Source organism: Prionailurus bengalensis, chromosome E4 (genome assembly GCF_016509475.1).
Source record: "Prionailurus bengalensis isolate Pbe53 chromosome E4, Fcat_Pben_1.1_paternal_pri, whole genome shotgun sequence".
In the NCBI taxonomy this organism is placed as follows: domain Eukaryota; kingdom Metazoa; phylum Chordata; class Mammalia; order Carnivora; family Felidae; genus Prionailurus; species Prionailurus bengalensis.
This window is the reverse complement of record NC_057360.1, coordinates 57,125,596-57,146,546: the sequence shown is the minus strand read 5'-3', so window position 1 is coordinate 57,146,546 and position 20,951 is coordinate 57,125,596. Positions and strand designations below refer to the sequence as shown.

The following is a 20,951-nucleotide window of genomic DNA, read 5'->3' as shown; positions in this document are numbered from 1 at the left end:
TTAAAGATATTTTCAGTTCTGTCATTTTGTGAACTATTAAGAGCATACACTTACTTGACAACAGAAGTCATTAGAATTCTAGAACTGAAAGGACCCTTTTGAAGAGCTAGTCTGATTTAATCATGGTGTTCTGAACGAAGCTGCTTGTAGAAATGGGATGGCCTCTTCATTTTAGATTGCTGCATATTTTATGTGCTGAAAAGAATATGCTAATATGCAATTTATTTTACCATTTCCCTAGAAATAGAAAAAGATGAATAATTCTGAGGCATAGGAAATTAAGAAGCAGTTTCTCTATTCTTTAGTCCTTTTTTATTTCGTATTGCTCTGTGATGGGTTCTTTGCCTTGGCCAAGAAGAGCCAGCTAATTTTGTTGAAGTTTCTGAATTACTTACAAGCCGTGGGTTCTAGAGGTTCTTGCTCTTTATAGAAACAAGTACATTCTCTGTTTTTTCTTGTCTCAGGAAGAATAGAAACGAATTTGCTTCTGTGCTAATAAGATCTTTTATTAGACCATGGAGATTAAATTAAGTTTTTCTTTTTCTAACATTTAATGATTTCAGTTTCTCATTTAGTTTTTGATCTTGACATGCTCATATTGGAAAAAGCAAATACTGCCAAATTAATTGTCCGCTTCAGGATTCAGTTTCCTTTCTAGCTTCAGGTTCTTGTTATATGAAAAACATACACTCAGTTTATGAGGACAGACTGTTCAGAAGCAAATCAGACTAAGGTATTTTTGGAATTAAAAAGAGCTACAGAAAGCAAAAGTTGAATTTCTTATTTGAGCTTTTGTTGGTAGAATAATTCATTCACTGGGAGTACCCCTAAAAAAATCTATAATTTTTCATGTTTGAATTAAAATGTGTTTTCTCTGTGTCAATAACTATATCATTTATCAAATGAGAGACTGAACAGTTCTTTTATACCAGTATAATCTGATCTCTTCGGGGATAAATTCTCTCCAGAAGGAGATGTAGTTACATTTTACATTTTGAAGTCACTGGTTTTATTCATTCAGGCAAAGTGTTGAACTTGATCAGGATAAGAACATCAGTTTGTGCTTATGTTATCAACCCCTTTAGACAGTTCAAAATAGTCATCTTCAGTGACGGGTATAAAAAACTTCAGGATTGAAAAGTCAAGTTACTAATCACTGAAGAGGTAGTTGCTTTTTGTTACTATTATTATTACTTCATCTTACTTGTTTTTATTTCTCTCCACATTATATAAGTTGTGGAGACAAAAGAGATCAGCTTATGAAATTTTTTTTTAATGTAGAGAACAAGAATGATTCAAGATGTGGTATGAAAGCAGGAATGAAGGGTAATGTCATCAAATGAAGTAGACTAACAAAATATTTTAAGCTGGCAAACTTTTGCAAAGAATCAAAATCCTCAGCATAGTCCTTGCTTTTCAGTGAATTTTAAGGGAAATTGGCTAAGAGTGTGAAAATTTAAAGAAAGCTCACCTCTCCAGAAAGGAGCTCACCTCCCCCACCCGAATTAAAACATTCAAAACTAAGCAGAACTGTCTCATGTACTTGGAAATGCCAGTTTTTCAGTAGGTTGCTCGGGAAATGAAGTGGGAAAACCCAGTTAAAACATGAGCCTTTGAAATATTTGGCTTATAGACGGAGGCTATGCTGATGTAATATAGTTGTAAAATTATTGCTTTAGGAGCAACATCTGGTACGTGAATCTCAGCATGAAAGTAGCAAGACGAGGGTAGGAGTTCCATGATCTATTTTAGATTTTTTTCAGTAGGCACTATTTGCCATTTGGAAAAAAGTTTTTTTCCAGGTAAGTGTATTTTTATTATTTTCAATTCCAGTGTAATTAACATACAGTATTATATTAGTTTTAAGTGTATAATATAGTGAATAAGCAATTCTGTACATCTCCTTAATCCTCATCTCCTATGATCTCCCCCATCCCCCCCATCTCCCCACCTCTCCTCTGCTAACCATCAGTTCTCTGTAGTTTCTTGGGGTTTGTCTCATTTTTTCCCCCTTTGCTTGTTTTGTTTCATAAATTTCGCATATGAGTGAAAGCATATGGTATTTGTCTTTCTCCGACTGACTGACTTCGTTTAACGTTACACCCTCTAGATCCATCCATGTTGTGGCAAATGGCAAGATTTCATTCTTTTTATGGCTGAGTAATATTCCATCGTGTATGTATACCGCCTTTTTATCAGTCATCTATTGATGGACACTTGGCTGCTTCCATAATTTCACTATTGTAAATAATGCTGCAGTAAACATAGGGGCTCATGTATCCCTTTGAATTAGTATCTTAATATTCTTTGGGTAAATACCCAGTAGTGGAATTACTGGGTCATAAGGTAATTCTATTTTTAATTGTTTGAGGAACCTCTATACTGTTCTCAACAGTGGCCGCATCCATTTACATTTTCACCAGTCGTGCGTGAGGGTTCCTTTTTCTCCACATCCTCACCAACACTTGCTGTTCTTGTGTTTTTGATTTTAGCTGTTTGGACAGGTATGAAGTGATATCTCATTGTGGTTTTGATTTGCGTTTCCCTGATGAGGAGTGATGTTGAGCATCTTTTTATGTATCTGTTGACCATCTGTATGTTTTCTTTGGAGAAATACCTGTTCATGTCTTCTGCCCATTTTTAACTGGATTATTTGTTTTGTGTTGAATTGTCTAAGTTCCTTATATATCTTGGATACTAGCCCTTTATTAGATGTGTCATTTGCAAATATCTTCTCCCATTCAGTAGGTTGGCTTTTAGTTTTGCTTGCTTTGCTCTGCAGAAACTTTTTATTTTGATGCCATCCCAACTGTTTGTTTTTGCTTTTTGTTTCCCTTGCCTCAGGAGACATATCTAGAAAAATGTTGCTTTGGTCAGTGTCAGAGAAATTACTGTCTGTGCTCTCTCCTAGGATTTTTATGGTGTCAGGTCTCACATTTAGGTCTTCAATCCATTTTGAATTTATTTTTGTGTATGGTGTGAGGAAGTGGTCCAGTGTCATTCTTTTGCATGTAGCTGTCCAGTTTTCCCAACACTATTTGTTGAAGAGTGTCTATCTCCCGTTGTATATTCTTGGCTTCTTTGTTGAATATTAGTTTATCATGTGATTGTGGGTTATTTCTGGCCTCTGTATTCTGTTCTGTTGACCTATAGGTCTATTTTTGTGCCAGTATCATACTCTTTTGATTACTACAGCTTTGTAGTATGCCTTTTTTTTTTATGTTTATTTTATTTATTTTGAGAGAGCGAGTGAGCAGGAGAGAGGGAGAGGATCCCAAGCAGGCTCCGGGCTGTCAGCGAAGCGCCGATCAAGAGTTGGATGCTTTACTGTCTGAGCCACCCAGGTGTCCCTAGTACAGCTTTGTAGTATATCTTGAAATTTGAGATTGTGATACCTCATGTTTTGTTTTTCTTTTTCAAGATTGCTTTGGCTATTCACCGTCTTTTGTAGTTCCACACACATTTTAGGATTGTTCTAGTTCTTGTGAAAAATGGCGTTGGTATTTTGATAGGGATTGCATTAAATGTGTAGGTTGTTTTGTCTAGTATGGACATTTTAACAATATTTGTTTTTCTAATTCATGCACGTGGAATATCTTTCTCTTTGTGTCATCTTCAGTTTCTTTTATCAGTGTTTTCAAAGTACAGGTCTTTCACCTCCTTGGTTAAGTTTATTCCTAGGTATCTTATTATTTTTGATGCAATTGTAAATAGGATTTTTTAAAAACTTTTTTTAATGTTTATTTTTGAGGGAGGGAGGGAGGGAGGGAGAGAGCAAGGGAGACACAGAATCTAAAGCAGTCTCCAGGCTCTGAGCTGTCAGCACAGAGCCCAACGTGGGTCTCAAGCTCACAAACCTAAGCTGAGGTCAGACGCTTAACCGACTGAACCACCCAGGTGCCCCTAAATAGGATTGTTTCTTTAATTGCTCTTTTGGCTGCTTCATTATTAGTATATAGAAATGCAACAGATTTCTGTATATTGATTTTTGTATCAATATACTGAAATTCATTTATCAGTTGTAGTCCTTTTTTGGTGGAGTCTTTCAGGTTTTCTATATATGGTATCATGTCAATTGCAAATAGAGTTTTACTTTTTCCTTACCAGTTTGGATACCTTTATTTCATTATGCTAATTGCTGTAGCTAGGACTTCCAGTAGTATGGTGAGTAAAGATGGTGAGAATGGACATCCTCTTAGGGGAAAAGTTCTCACTTTTTTCCCCATTGAGTATGATGTTCGCTTTGGGTTCTCTCTGTAGGGCCTTTGTTATGTTGAGGTGTGGTCTCTCTAAACCTACTTTGTGGAGAGTTTTTAATCATGAATAGATGTTGTACTTTGTCACGTGCTTTTTCTGCATCTATTGGAATGATAGGGCTTTTACCCTTTCTCGTATTGATGTGATGTATCGTGTTAATTGATTTGTGAATATTGAGCCACTCTTGAAATACCACTGGATGGAGAATGATAATTTTAACAGCCGTTAAGAGTGTCTATGTGCTAAGCACTGTTCCTAGTGCTTTCGCTATATTCTTTTTTTTTTTTTTTTAACGTTTACTTATTTTTGAGACAGGGAGAGACAGAGCATGAACGGGGGAGGGTCAGAGAGAGGGAGACACAGAATCTGAAGCAGGCTCCGGGCTCTGAGCTGTCAGCACAGAGCCCGCTGCGGGGCTCGAACTCACGGACCGCGAGATCATGACCTGAGCCGAAGTCGGCTGCCCAACCGACTGAGCCACCCAGGCGCCCCTATATTCTAACAACAGGATGAAGTAAATATAGTTACTCACTCCATTTTGCTAAAGATGAAGCTGAGACAGTAAGAGATTACATAAATTGCCTAAGGTCATATAACTCTTTAGGGGGTAAAACTGGGTATCCAACCCAGACAACTTGACACCAGAGACCTAATAGTTGTTGTAGATTTGTGCTGTCTCATATTGTAGCTGCTAGCCACATAAACTTTTGAGCACTTGAAATGTGCCTCGTCCGAACAGATGTGCTCTAAGTGTAAAATATACATCAGATTTTGAAAATTTAGTGTGGGGGAAAAAAGCGAAATATCTTCTGAATAATTTAACATTGATTACATATTGAAGTGGTATGTTGGCCATATTATATTACATAACATATTAAAATCTCACCTGTTTTCTTCTACTTTTAAAATATGGCTGCTACTAAATTTTAAATTGAATGTGTGGCTCCCATTATATTTTTATCGGAGAGCACTGCTAAAGACTGGCCACCAATGAGTGAAGAGTCTAATTGGAGAGAATAGAAGGGTGGTGGCAGGCAAAGGAAAAAAGGATAATTAGGATCAGATTAGATTGGCATTAAAGTTTATCTTTGAAGCCGGTGTTCCTCAGAGAGTGATGCGTGGACGGTCTGCTTCAGATTTGCAGGGTGAGGCCATCCCTGGAACTTCAGTCATCCCTGATTCATTATTTTCACCTCTTGCAGCGCTACCTAGAGAGAGGAATCTGCAGAAGAGACAGTAACTCTAATTTTATAAGGCAGTGAATGTGAATCCCATTTTCTTAATTTTCTGATCAATTTTGTTGAATTAGACTTTAGCATAATGAAAGGCATAGGCAGTTGCTGACAGTGTCATTTAAAGATTTGCTTTCTGAAGATTGGATGTTTGCTACTTATTTAATAAATGGGGAAAACATTTAAAATGACCTTATAATCTATAGTGTAGCCTTTGACTAAAATGAGTGCCACTTAGCTTAGTAAGCAAACTAGGTAATTGCCAATGGCTAAATGATTTGGTGAATTGTGGAGCGTTTGGAATTTTCATACTGGACCCTGACTACCCTAAAGAAGTTGTATGTTCTGGTGTCCTTAGTCTAGAATACACTGTTAAATTGGCTTACCTCTTAAGTTATACCACAGCTTGGGTCTCTTTAAAATTACCCTGCCCCATAGGAGATTTTTGTCTCTTTATTCTAAGAGACAATCATGGTGAATGATTTTTAGCTTTTCTTTATAGTAAGTAATAATGAAAAGTTAGTGTTATTTCATTATGAGTACATAGGATGTATAGATCTTAAGGTCTTATAGTAATGTTTCATATTGACACTGAATAGTGCACAGTTCTTAAATATATTAAATACGTTGGTTTTGTTATCTACAACTCTGATTAAAGGATCAATTAAAAAACGCTGACTACGGGATCACTTGTAGAACACCAGCCTTCATAGAAAAGTTACCAGAGGGAAAGACTGCCTGAACAAAATTATTCGCCTGAATGGCAACTTGATTAGACATTCATCAGATATTGTTTTAATATAAACCATTTTTTTTTTAAAGAATGTGCTTGGCCTGCTTGCACAGTTTGAGGGCATAAGAAATAACCTCAGTGAAGTGCAAGATTCCAACACTTTTTAACAGCTGACAATAGCCGTCAGACAGCACTCTGCAAAATGGCATCAAATGATTTTCAGCAGACTTCAGGAGGCTGCAAAATTTACATCACCGGCACAGAGTAGAAATAGCCATAAGGGTAGTACCCAGTTTCCAAATGTCTCCCTTTAAAAAAAAACGGTTTCCACTTTTGAGTTGATGAGAATCAGAATTCATTTTCTTACAGTATTATAAATAGGCTTAGGATTCTAGACCAACCTTCAGAAACATCTTTGACCTTCCCGAGTAATAGTTCTGTTTCACCTTCCATTAAGCTCTGACTTCTTTAGAAAATATATTCCTACGATAGGGGGAGATGCCTGATTGAGTCCCCTTCCCCTCTTGTTAATAGAAACTTCTATCAGGGGCCTCGAGAAATGGGTAAACCTTCATGAACACAAATATCTCGTATAAAGAATTTGTCAAGGTCTTTCTCTTCCTGGATGTTTCTGATTCTGCTATGAAGCGATACCAGGTCTCTGCAGGGGCAGGAAATCCAAATTGCTGCTGTCTTGTGTTTGATTGTATGAGTCATTTGTGAATTGAGTCAGGTGCTTTTTATTTCAGTATGGAGGAGAAATACATTTTTCATTGTTTTGTTCAGAAGTTATGTGCACAAACTAAGCTTTTTTTTTTTTTTAATTTCCAAACTAAGCTCTTTGAAGGCTTATTTGCTTTTGTGTCTCTAGCAGTTAGCACAGTGGCCAACACACAAAAGATGTCATGTTTGTTGAATGAATCAGTGACTGACTGAGGGAGTGAACCATTAGCTGACCCCATTATGTGTTTGCAATTATACATGGTCTTTCTGAGATTGCGGTATTTCGATATATTCATTTTATAGCAGTATTAAAATTGAATTATGGATTTTAGAGGGATAAGCTTTTCAAGGTACTTTCCTTTCTTGAACAAGAAAAATAGTGCATTTTCTAAAACTCTGTAGATGGGATGGCCTAGTTGCCATCAGCCCACAATAAGGCAATTGTTTTTGGTCTAATGGAAAAATTAGGAGAGTAAAGAAATTGCCTAACTGAATTAGATTGCCAAAGAACAAACTGTAATTTTCCAATTTAGAAAAAAATTTCCAAATCTTGATATCAAGGGAATGTTTCTGTTTTAAGTTTTTTTTTAATGTTTATTTTTGAGAGAGACAGAGACAGAATGCGAGTGGGTTGGGGCAGAGAGGGAGACACAGAATCGGAAACAGACTCCAGGCTCTGAGCCATCAGCACAGAGCCCGATGCGGGGCTCGAACTCGTGAGCCGTGAGATCGTGACCTGAGCCGAAGTTGGACGCTCAACCGACTGAGCCACCCAGGCACCCCTTTGGAATGTTTCCATTTTATGCATTCAATTTTTTTTAATGTTTATTTATTTCTGAGACAGAGAGAGACAGAGCATGAGTGGGGGAGGGGCAGAGAGAGAGAGAGGCAAACACAGAATCCGAAGCAGGCTCCAGGTTCTGAGCTGCGGGCTCGAACCCACAGATTGCGAGATCATGACCTGAGCCGAAGTTGGACGCTCAACCGACTGAGCCACCCAGGTGCCCCAAGAATGTTTCTGTTTTAAAATAATATGTCAGGTGGCTCAGTCGGTTAAGCCTCAGACTTCGGCTCAGGTCATGATCTCACAGTTTCGGAGTTTGGGCCCTGCATCGGGCTCTGTGCTGACAGCTTGGAGCCTGGAGCCTGCTTTGGATTCTGTGTCCCTCTCTCCTTGCCCCTCCCCTGCTCATGCTCTGTTTCTGTCTCTCAAAAATAAATAAAACATTAAAAAAAATTTAAAATAATATGTCATCTTGCTTTTTGGCCTTAACTGTAAGCCCCATGTTTCCTAGTTTTTATGCTCCTTCATAAGCCATAGGAGAGTAGAGAGTAAGTATAGCAGAATATGTGTGAGCGTGGGCTTTAGAACTCCAGGAGCCCTGGTTTCAAACCCCACTCCACCACTTAATGTTCTGTGATCTTGGTCAAGCTATATAAACTAAGTCATCTGGTTTTCTCATTGTAGTAAAGGGACGATAAAGAGTCCTTGGCATGTGTAAATCAATTAATGTCTATAAAGCACTTAGACACATAGAAATCTGAATATGTTAGTTGTTATGTGATAACCCCTATATGTGAGTTGCCTCTTTTTGCCTTTGCTCATGTTAACCTTTTTTTTTTTCAAGTAAATTTGAAAAATTCCTGGCTGCTCTTGAAAGACCTACGGTGACTCCTCCCTGCATTTTGTGACATCTCTCTCGCCATCTCCTCTTTTTTATATTAAGTAGTTGTTACGGCACTCACCATGTACTATAGTTATGTGTTTGTCTGCATTGGGTCACAAATCCTCTAAGGACAAGGAATATGTTTGAATTTTTCTCTGTTCCCAGTACAGGGCATGGCACATGCACGTGGTATTTAACAGAGCATTTGTTCAGTTGTTTATTTGACGTGTATGTGGAGATCTTCTACAAGCTATGCAGTGTTAATCAAATGATAGTGCTGCTTTAGGACTTATAACATGGCTAGGAATGTGCTTGGCAATTAGGAAGTAGTTACCTGATATTTCAGTGCCAAAGATGAGAATATTATCACAAAGCTAATTGAGCCATGATTCCAGGTACCAGACTGTTACTTTCTTATCATCTATATGTAATTGAGTTTAGCAACTTTTAAAACCTTATATATAATTGAATGTTGTATATGCGTCCTTCCCACTGTAAGCATCCTAGGAATCTGGTCTAGTCCCATCTTTTAAAATGATTCTTTGCTAGAAATAAGAAGCTTGACTGGTTTAAATACAATATTTTGTTTATATTTTGTAGTATTTTAATAACTAAATCTTGATGATTAGCATTGAGAACTTACTATGTGTCAGGCACTGAGGATTTTAGTATGCTATTTGATTTAAATCCTTATAGCAATCTGACGAGATAGTAAGCACTTCTGATTTCCATGCTTTTACAGAGACAAGTAAAGTTTGCAAATATGGGCTAACTTGCTGGTAAGTCCTAGATCCAGGATGTGAACCTAGGCAATCTCGTTCTGGGGCCTAAGTTTATAGTTATGCAACTGCCTGCTCTTTTCACGTTTTCTTTGAACTTTATCTGTTTTTTAATTTAGTTTGAGGTAACATATATAAAATGTTTGTCTCCGAATAGTTGCTCAAAAGTAATAGTTTTATTTCTTCTGATGTGATATATCATAAGAGATAAATTCAAAGATACTCTCCATACCTTTTTGAGATTTTAATTCCTTGTTGCGGTGTTTCTTGAACATCCTATTTTAATCTGAGCGAATGTTCTCATGTGAAGGAAATCACAGAGTGTCAGAAAATATCAGAAATTATAGACCTCTTGTTTCAAAATTCAGTTTTTTTCATTGATACTTTGTTTTATTAAAAAAAAAGTTACATTAAGGTATCCGTGTGAAACGTTAGGTGTGTTTTTTGTCACTGTGTGCATTTAATTTGTCTCATGTCTGAGCAACAAATATTTGTAATTTTAAAGATTTTTAAAATTCACCTTTGTGGTTTGGTTTAAATGTGGAAACTTGATATCCAGTATCTTAACATCCAAATAACTTGCACAGTTCTACATAGATTTGGAAATTCAGCCCGAATGTTTCCTAATTATTATGTACAGCAAAATTTTGCCATTGTATAGTTTACCTTTTTCTTCCTTAATGCCAACATTATATTTATATAATATGTATTTATATGTATATATCAGGTGTTCTATTATGTTTAGAGAAATGTTTTTAAAAATATTGTTAAGCTCTTTGTTTCATGTAAGCTCTTTTCATCTTTTTTAATAATAGGTAAATCAACAAGCTGGGAAGATGATGGTTGGGGAGCATGGGAAGAAACAGAACCCCAAGAACCTGTAAGTCTTTATAAATGTATGCATGCTTTTTGAAAGTGGCATTTTCCTTTTGTAATGGTGGTGACACATTCCAGTGTTAGGTCGACATTTGAAAACCTTTGTCAAGGACATCTTTATGCTTACTTAATAGTACTTAAGCAAATATTTTTATTTTTAAGGTATATTTATTTATATTGAGAGAGGGAGCATGTGCACGTGTTAGCAGGGGAGGGACAGAGAGAGAATCCCAAGCAGGCTTCGTGCTGCTGTCAGCATGGAGCCCGATGGGGGGCTTGATCTCACAAACTGTAAGATCATGACCTGAGCTGAGGTCAAGAGTCAGATGCTTAACTGACTGAGCCACCCAGGCGCCCCAAGTAGATACCTTTCTTAAGGATTTAATGACTTTAAGTCAGCCAGCTAAGCAGGCTGAATGGAGAATAACTGCTTTAGGATTCTTTCTCCTTGATTAGTTATTATTTTAGACTCCTCTACTTATTCAACACATATTTGTTAAGTGCCCATCATAAGCTAGGCATTTTTCTAGATGCTGGAAGTATAGCAATGAGTAAGTAGAGGAAGTCCCGGATGTATTTTCATCTATCAGTAATAGAAAATCTAACCTAAACTGGCTTAAATAACAAGGAGATTCATTAGCTCATATAGAAGGAAGTCAGAGGTAGTATGGACTCATAGGTTGTTTGATCAGGAGATTCAACTATGTCATCAAGGACTTAAGTTTTTTCCTTCTGTCTCCTCTGCATATACAGTACTGACTTCATCCTAAAGATTGTTTTTCTCTAGATGGAGTGTGGCACCATGTTTCTTCATTCATGACCAGAGGGAGAAAACAGACTCTTACAGGAGCAGGGAACAACTTTTTCAGAAACCTCTAGCGAGCCTTGCCTGTATCTTCTTGGCCAGAATAAGGCCAGACCCTCATTTTTGAACTAGTCACTGGCAGGGGGTAGATTTTTCATCAGTCGGTCATACCATTCCCTCGAGTTGGAAGATAAAGGGTCAACGTCTCCTGAGGCCCATGACTGAACAAAATTACAATTTGTTATGAAGAAAGAAGAATGAACATATATATTGGGTAGATCTTCTTATCATCCCTGTTCTAGCAGCTTATACTCTAATGGGGAGAGAAAATTTTTTTTCAAAAAGATAGATAAAAGTATCAAATGGTGGTAATCAGAGTTATGTAGGGGATTCAAATGGTGATGTGATGGCAAGTGATCAAGTGACTACTATAGCTTGGGTGGCCTAGGAAGGCTTTTTAGAGGATGCCACATTTAAGCTGCGGTCTGAAAGACAACAGGGAGTCAGCGACGTGAAGATCTGGCAAAGAACATTGCAGGCCAGGGCAACAGCTCATGCAGAGGCCCTGTGGCAGGACTGGGCTTGGAGTTTGGAGGACATAAAGAAGGCCAGTGCGGCTTGGCAGGACTGGAGGCTATGAGATGGGGTCAGACAAATTGGCGGGCTTCATGTAAGGCTTTGTGAATGTGGAGTTATTGTAAATGTGATAGGAAACCACACATCGCTGATTTCTCACTTTTAAAATTCATCTTCGCTGCTTTTGGGGATAAGTTGAAATAGGGAGCGAAAGTAGAAGCAGGGAGAGCAGTTAGGAAGCTGTCGTGGTAGCGTAGCTGGGAAACGATGATGGCTTCCACTAAGGTGATATTAGTGAAAATGAGATAGTGATGGATTCAGGATAAGTTTAGAGATAATAAGATTGTGCTCTCAGTTGGTTGTGAGGGATGAAAGGGGAAAAAAATCGAGGATTTACTTCTGTGATCCTGGGATGTGATGTAGAGTAGATGAAACATCCTTGGCAAGGTGTCAGTACTCCCTAAAGCCGGGTGATAGGTACCAGTCTCTTCATTTTTGGCAGTGTTTGAAAGTATCCACTGTAAGTTTCTTTCTAAAAAGAAAACTTACTTTTGGCTTTTGGCTTGAGCAGGTGTTTGGCTTGAGCAGCTGGATGGATGGTGGGGAAAACTAGAGTAGGTTTGAGGGAGAAATGGAAGAGCATTGTGTTGTAGGAAGCGGAGCCTGCCACGTCATGCCAATTGGTGGAAAAGCTCCGTGGGGAGATTAAGAACAGGAAACCAGTTCAGAAGGCCTTACTGAGAATTGGGATGTGTTGAATAAGATGTAATGCAGCTCGAGGAACTTGTTTCACCATCACTTCAGCAAACAGACACCTTGTTCCTTGCCCCTCTGGCGCGGTGTCATCATGGGGACTCGGCTGTACTCTGTCTCTGCTTTTACCAAGACCGACTGGCTTCCGCTTACTCACGATCTACACTGTTTCATGGCTGTTATTTGTGTCTTTCATTTGTGGTTGTCTTGGATTCTTCTCTCCTCTTTGTTTCACACCCAGAGCTCATATGAGGATTTGATGGAGTCTCTTCATCACTACCCAGTACAGGACATTTGCAGACGGTGGGGCATAGTATTTATACCCGGCCACTCCGTGGGATGTCAGCCTGCCTCTTAATGCTGCCTCTGATGGGGCATCCACCAGAGGTCTCATTAGCTACTATGGGGGCGGAAAGAAAGGCGAGGGGGTGTGTGTAAAGAGGGTTGGAGGCTCCGCATGACCGCGTGAGTAAACCTCTCAGGAGGAGATGGGTGTGCTTGGAGAACCTCTCAGAAAGAGGCGGTGTGACTGGTAGCTACTTTGCATGTGGCGTTGGCTACATTCAGTATTTGTTTTCTAGAAACCTATAGCAAAGTGACTGTTGTGAGTAATACGACAAGCTCCTGAGTAAGTTTGAGGTTTTCTGGAATAAACCTCACAGACATTGCACGTTAAAGTGGACACACGCATTTGTGATCTCCGGGGAGGTTCCATTGGGACAGTTGTTATTAAACATCTAAAATGGTGCTGGTGCTGAGTTATGGTATGTATTTACAGACCTAGAGGCCTACATCTTACTGTGTCTACTGGGGCATAGTTGGTTCTTTCTGGAATGGATTTTTCCTAGTGAATGACATAGTTGGAGAGTTGTGTGTCTGTTACATTTTCTGTAACATTAAGTATTAATATTAATATTAAATATTAGATGTAATATTAATCTGATAATATTAAGGGGGTTAGTTTACTGATAGTGTGTCATATCCCTGCTTTTTGGCTCACGTAACAGTGTGCCTTCTCTAAGTGTGTACTTCCTTGTGGCATTGTAATGTACCAGAGTAGAAAATGATCGAAGCTACAATTTGGGGTCAGAGAAGCAATAGTCCTGATGTAAGGCTTTATGAATTTGGAGTTTATTATCTTTATTTTTTATTAAAAATTTTTTTTTAATGTTTATCTATTTTGAGAGAGAGAGAGCACAGGAGAGGAACAGAGAGGAGACAGAATCTGAAGCAGGCATCAGACTACGAGCTGTCAGCACAGAGCCTGACGCAGGGCTCAAACTTATAAACAGCAAGATCATGACTTCAGGCAAAGTCGGATGCTTAACTGACTGAGCCATCCAGATGCCCTGTGGAGTTTATTTTAATGTTTATTTTTGAGAGAGAGAGAGAAAGTGTGAGTGGGGGAGGGGCAGAGAGAGAGGGAGCCGGAGGATCCGAAGCGGGCTCTTGGCTGACTGCAGAGAGTCCGATGCAGGGCTCAAACTCCTGAACCGTGAGATCATGACCTGCGCTGAAGTTGGACGCTTAACTGAGCCACCCAGGCGGCCCTGGAGTTTATTCTAAATGTGATCAGAAACCACACTATTTCTGATTTAGAAAGCTCACCTTTGCTGCTCTGTGGAGTAAGTTGTAGTGGGTCTTTTGATTAGTTAGTTGTGTCTCTCATACTCATGACTTTTCATGGGCCGGCTTATATTATAATATTTTATATTGATGTGCCACTGTTCCAGCTGATTCTGGGTGATGTGAACAATGATCGCCTGGTTAGAGTGTGTATATTCTTATACTTTCTTTGCGTCTGTTAAGGCGTGCCAACTTCTGTTTATTGGTAAGGCTATCCTAAATTTAGGAGTAAGACTTCTTTTAACTGTTTCAGTAAAAAGCTGAAATATGTTTCTACTCAGTCCAAAACACATTAACTTACGTGTAGCACATTTCTTCATTTGGATAAAATTGGTTGTTTACAAATGGCCCTTGTGGATGATGGTAGCTTGTTCTCTTTGTCCTAACTGATTTTCTCACACAGTGGATTTGGCATACACGGCCAGTGAGACAGTTGATGACAATTTTGGGTGTACAAGTCATTCCTAACTGTTCTCATTATCCCCCTTTGAACCCTTGTGCCTTGTCAGGATCTTATACACATGGCAAAGGAGAAGGTATTTGAATGACAACAAAAGTGGGCCAGGATAGTGACATTGAGATGTTACCTGGGTGTTAAAATGATCCTGCTGTATTTAACAGAGCTTCGTTGAATTTGGATCCTGTCCTTAAAGTAAGACAGCATCTTTGTGAAGGGAGACTGTTCGGTAGTGAGAACAAAAATGGCAGGATGGCCAGGCGAAAGGATGTGATTGCTGCCTTACACTGCAGCATCGTCACTGTCCATGCATAACATCACTAGGAGGTGAGGTTTTGCTGAGCAAAATGTTTGATACCAGGGCTGTTGGAAATGTTAACTGAGGTAAGAGACTTGTGTTATTTCTGCTACTGTCTAGGATCATGAAAATTCCAAAGGCATAGCCAGCTTTAGAGGCATAACAAGAATCAGAATAAATTTCTGCAGATATATGAATTGCATGCTGTAGAAGGTAAGAGAGGTAGCCACCTTGTCAGAATGGAGAAGGAACTTTCTACTGTCTCTTGTTAGGAATAGACAGCAAGGGGCACCTGGGTGGCCCTCGATTAAGTGACTGACTCTTGATTTCAGCTCAGGTCATGATCTCACGGTTTGTGGGATCCAGCCCTGCAGCAGGCTCTGTGATGATAACATAGAGCCTGCTTGGGATTAATTCTCTCTCTTTCTGTCTCTCCCTCCCTCCCTCCCTCTCTCTCTGCCCCTGTCTCCCTCCCCCTCTCTCTCTCTCTCTCTTTCTAAAATAAAATAAAATAAAATAAATAAAACAAAACAAAACAAAATAAAAAAGGAACAGACAACAAACTCAAAACCTGCCTTTCCTGAGAGTCTCACTTGTAGGTCTTGTCCACATTGAAGTTGAGACCAGTATTGGAACAAGAGACAAGTCTTGCGATCAATTTATGGCTGCGTCAAGGTGCTGTAACTGTAAAAACAATGGTAGCGTTCTCCACCACTGGGTTGTGGTCATTATGAACAGCAGAGGAGAATAGTCTGACACTGGAGAGGTGTTGTGTTTTGGTCTTTAGGGGGGCTGCAGTGGTGTGCAGATGAACCACAGGTGGGGTAGCTAAGAGTAAAGCACAGCAACAGCCACCACGAGCACCGAATGCCGGCCTGGAGGCCAGCTGGCTGTTAGCGCGTCCAGCAGAAAACGATAAACTTCGGGGTGCTTTTATCTCCATAAGTCTGTCAGCTCTTTGAGAGTAGGTTCTTATTTTTGGCAGAAGAGAGGGAAGGGTTTCTGTAATCAGAAAGATTTGGCACCAGTGTGGACAAAGCTCTTTTAAGGATGGGAGAAGCCTCTTCAGCTTTCTGTGATTCTGAGATGTCCGCTATAATAAGGGCTCAGTGAAGAAAGCATATTCTAATACCCTTTATCAGCAGTAGCCACCATGTTCAGGAAAGGATACATTTGTGACATGGGTGGGCTTAGGAACTTTAAGGATAGCTTCCGTTAGAGGACAAATCTCTTGTGTAGGTATTTCATGCCTACGTGAGTCAACTTGGCTGCTGTAACAGAATACCACAGACTTGGGGTCTTAACAGAAATCTATTTTCTCACAGTTCTTTTTTTTTTAATTTTTTTTTTAAATGTTTATTTATGTTTGAGACAGGGAGAGACAGAGCATGAATGGGGGAGGGTCAGAGAGAGAGGGAGACACAGAATCTGAAACAGGGTCCAGGCTCTGAGCTGTCAGCACAGAGCCCGACACGGGGCTCGAACTCACGGACCGTGAGATCATGACCTGAGCCAAAGTCAGACGCTTAACCGACTGAGCCACCCAGGCGCCCCTATTTTCTCACAGTTCTGAAAGCTAGAAGTTCAAGTTCAAGGGGCTGTCAGAGTTGGCTTCTGGTGAGACCCCTTTTCCTGGCTTGCACACAGCCACCTTCTCACTGTGTCCTTACTTGGCCTTTCCTCTGTGTGCAAAGAGAGAGCAGTGAGTCATGGTGTCCCTTCCTCTTATAAGGATAACCAGTCTGTCAGATTAAGGCTCTGCCCTTCTGACCTCATTTAACCTTAGTTACCCCCTTAAAGGCCCCATCTCCAGATAACATTCCCATCAGGGATTAGGGCTTCAACGTGGAAATTTGAGAGGACACAATTGAGTCTATAAAAATGCCCCAAATAACTCTTTGTGTACAAGTGCAAAAAATAAGCTTAAGGGATTCCTACTTGCCCAAAGTAAAAGAAGATAGTTATACTGTAACACCTACCGGTGAATGATCCTCTGATAGTAAATAGCTTTGCTGTATTTTCTACAGTGTGGTTACAAGGGCTTTTAGTTTAGATTATAATTTGTTTGCTTTGGGAAAGAAGTGATCAGGGGGGGTATTTTGCTCAGCCTCATGCAGTAATAGAAATGGAGGCAGTTAAGGAAGAAGCTGGACAAGGTTTAATTTTAAGGCAGATTTAATAAGCTTTCCTTCATTGGTGTATTAAGTCCAAACGGTAGGAAATAGAGAATCCAGGATTTGCAGGGCAATGGTTTCAGGAAGCACAGAAGCTGCTGGGTTGAGGCCTTCAGTTAAGGTAGGACGCGTGGAAAATTTCCATTCAGAAGACACTTTGGAATGTGTTTTGTCTGTTTTACAGAAAGTGGTGTAGTACAGTTTACAATTTGATTTAGCAGATTAACAAGAAATGAATGCATGCTGGCCAGAGAGAGGGCCCCAGAGAAATGTTTGTTTATAGGCTGAGAAATTGGATATAGCATGACCTGATTAGAGATTCTTAGAACATTAATAATCTGGGATAATACTGGAAAATATTTTGCCTTATTTTAGTGTCATTAGACTCTGGAGTCACCCACCGCATAAGAGACCTAAGCACCAGATTGGCCACAGGCAGAGGAGAGCACCCACGTTATACCAAGTTTATGTTTTAGGTTCTTTTACAAAAGGGGAAATGGCTACAGAGGTTCTCCTTACTAAGGTGGGCTCTCATTGAGATTTTGGTGTTTGACTCTTAGAAACACTCATTTTGCCAATGACCTTCCTGTTAACGTTACTACATGCTGGGTCTAGCCTAGTGATTCTCAATTGGAGGTGATTTTGTCCCCTTGGGAGATATTTGGCACTGTCGAGAGAAATTTTAGGTTGTCACAACTTGGGGGAAGGTGCATCTAAGGTGGTAGAGGACAGGGACGCTGCTAAACACTTTACGCAGGACAGCATTCTAAAAGAATTTTCTAGCCCAAAATGTCAGTTGTCCTAAAGTTCAAAAACCTGGGTCTAGCTCATGGCTTTCAGTGTAACTCAGTCCTTCTTTCTGCTATTCCTCCTGCCTGTTTCTAAAATCCCTTGGCCTCTTTGGGGGCTTCAGAACTTTTGACCTATATGGCCATTGATTTGTTTTTAATAGATTCTGGTGAGTTGGTCTGTTAGTGTGAAAAGTGCAGCTAAAAGATTGTTTGCCAGTAATGAAAGGTGAACATAAAGTTGTTCCTCAGTCTTTGGCCACAGGTCAACAAGTAGTCCAGGCTCTGTCTCGGTGGCCTTATTTATGCCTAAATGTTTGAAGGAGAGCTGCCTTTAGTTTCCCCGTCACAGCAGCCACCACTTTTTCCTGCTCTTGCTTACCGTTGGTTAATTTCATTTCAAATCTGTACTCCTCAGGCGTTCCTGTAGGGTAGCTTGTACATTTTGGCTTAGTGATGGGCCCGTGGTCCTCAGCTGGGGAGGGTGGGACAGCCATCTGCCTGGGCAGTGGGGGGGAGGGGTCAGGAAACATGACTGTTGCTCAAACACACGTTCGGCGAGGCCTCCAGACTTGAGCCGCATCTTTGCCCTCCTTTCCCGAGGGACCTGGTACCGGTTCCTAAGCCTGTGGTCAGTTCTAGGGACTGTGAAATCTGTTGGCACCTGCCCTTCTCCTTTCTAGTGGCTTTTCTCCTCTCATTCTTTTTGCCCTTCCTGGTCTTTACCTTTAAGCAAACTCTGTAACTGCTGTTTTTAGTAGGGTTGAGGGCACTGGGGAGAGTAAGGGGAAAATTCATGTATTTATCCCTCTCTCTTTTTTAAAAAAGTTCTTTTATTTATTTTGAGAGAGAGTACACATGGAGGAGGGGCAGAGAAGAGAATCCCAAACAGGTTCCGTACTGTCAGTACAGAGCCTGATGGGGGACTGGAACTCACAAACCATGAAATCATGACTTGAGCTGAAATCAAGTCAATCGCTCAACCAACTGAGCCACCCAGGCGCCCCTTGTTTATTTCTCTCTTACCGGAAAGTCTTTGTGGGTTTCATGTTCTCCCTCTTTGTTTTTCTGGTTAATGTAATTTGGAGGTTTTTTCATATCTGCAGATATAAATCATCTAGTTCTTTTAAAGGAATGCTGAATATCTCATTGTGTAGACGTACTGAGATTTATTTAACCATACTCCTGTTGAGGGACATATAGTTTTTGTTTGTTCTTTGGTTTTTTTTTTGTTTTTTTTCCTATCACAAGCAAATGCTAGTCACCTTTGTATCTGCCTTACATCTTGAAGGTTTTTTTTTAAAGTTTAAAATATGTGCACACTTGAGAAAGAGTACAGATCTGACCAGCTCGTTTCACTGCTCAGAAACTCCTTCAGTGACCGCCCGTGTCCTCAAGATCAAGTGTAAGTACCTCAGCACAGTAGACGGAAGTTCTTCATCACCTGTCTGCTGCTGCAGTGGACCCTCTTACCTCACACTGTTGGACTTGTCCGTGACAGCAACCCCTTGCTGGCTCTGTTGCCTGTAGGCCTTCAAATATATTGAATTCATGGTTTTCTAGAGAACTAGGGTGCGGAAATAGTCTAGGAACGTCCACCTTCTCTTCCTCTCTCCTGCTGCCCCCAACCTGGCTACCTTCTACTCTCTCTGCAGGATTTAGCTTAGGAGTTATTTCCATTAGGAGGGTTTTTGTGTTGTTGTTGACACTCCACCCTGCCAGCCCCAGTCTGGTCTGGTGACCCTCCCATGCCCCCTTGTCTGACTACTGTGTACTTGTCCCTCTGTCTTCCCCAGAGGAGGGAAGAACGTGAAGCCCGAGAATTCTCTTTGCTCTTGTCTTTCTGTCCTAATACAGCGCTGGCACGTGGAAGTGGGCAGCCCTTCTGTAGTGTGTTGTGTGGGATAGATCAAGGCAGGGAGAAAGGTGCAAGACATCGAGGATCTGGACATCCTCAGGGGTTCTGACCCATAGACCGTTGCCTCGTTCTTCCCCCTTATCTGGACTATTCGTCCAGTCCCCGATTTTAGAGGTAGGGAACCAGACCTGCCAGGTAAAGTGTCCAAGGACTGTATGAATGTGTATTACTTTAAATTTATTACCTGTGGCATTCGTGTGGTTAGTGACAATCCATTTATTCTTTCCAAGCCTTGGTTTCCTTTTCTGGACAATGAGGATTTTGAGTCACATAGTCTCTATGGCTCCTTCTCTTCCTTTATACAATTGTGTAATCCCGTCAGCCGGCCGGGAGAGATTATGGCACATGGGTGAGGGAGGGTGTTGATCCCATGGTAATTAAAAAAAAAAAAACAACTTTACAGTGTGTTTCTTATTCAGCTAAATCAGTGGTTCATAACATTTTGCTCTGCAGGGGACATTCGGCAGGGTTTAGTTGTCCCAACTGGGAACTGCTGTGGGTATTTGGTGGGTAGAGGCTAGTGGTGCTGCTCAGTATCTGCAGTGCGCAGAACGGCCCCTCCAGTAAAGAAGTTCCAGCCCGAAGTGTCAGAGTTGCTGAGGCTGAGAAGCCCGGAGTGAGCTGTTAAACCACCCAGTAAGGTTTGAGTACTTTCAAGGCAAAGCTTAATTTCATACTTCTTAGCATTTATTGCAGCGTTCGTGACCTTTTTAATTTGATAAAGACTCTCAATATGTCCATTCATTCAATGTTTAATTACATTGAATGGGACAGGACTATTTCTTGGCTCTCTTTAAAAAGAGACTAGTTGAACAAGATTATTAAATACGTGACAAGCCTTTGCAAAAAAGGTCACCGTAGTCAACCAAGTGGCTGAATTGGATTAGGTTCGACCTCACTTGATCCACGTCCCTCCTTCTTTACTTCTTCCGTCACTGAGGGGCACTCGCCTCTTAGCCAGCAAGTGGGGTAGAGCTTCTCTTCATCCCTTTAGTTCTGGACACAGCGTCAGTCATTCTGCCTGGTCACTCCCAGTGTCAACAGCGAGGAGAGCAGCGGAGCAGGCAGGAATCAAAGGTGCTGTTGCAGATGTGCTTAGAGGGGACCAGCTTCCCTCGGCAGTGTCGTGTGGGAGCGGCACAGGGGAACTCCGAAGCCTGGGTTCCTATCTCTGCCCCAACTGTGTGACCCGGGAAGGGGGGTTATCTTGATAAGTATCTGTTTCTCCGTCTCAAAACTGGGGTACTAACATACCTTCGTAGAGTTACTGTGAGAATTAAGATTTACGT

The 20,951-nt window shown here is 40.5% G+C and overlaps 1 protein-coding gene across 7 annotated transcripts in view; it reads left to right on the top strand.

Annotated features, from left to right (window-relative positions):
• RAB3GAP2 (RAB3 GTPase activating non-catalytic protein subunit 2) overlaps nucleotides 1-20,951 on the top strand; it is a 103,143-nt gene that overhangs the window by 10,300 nt on the left and 71,892 nt on the right. For all 7 annotated transcript variants that reach the window (XR_006295371.1, XR_006295370.1, XR_006295372.1 and 4 more), the window contains exon 2: nucleotides 10,207-10,271. Coding sequence is in view for 4 of the 7 variants with exons in the window: in XM_043568228.1 (XP_043424163.1) it covers nucleotides 10,207-10,271 (65 nt within the window). In the remaining 3 variants the exon portion in view is untranslated. The remainder of the gene's footprint in view (nucleotides 1-10,206; nucleotides 10,272-20,951) is intronic.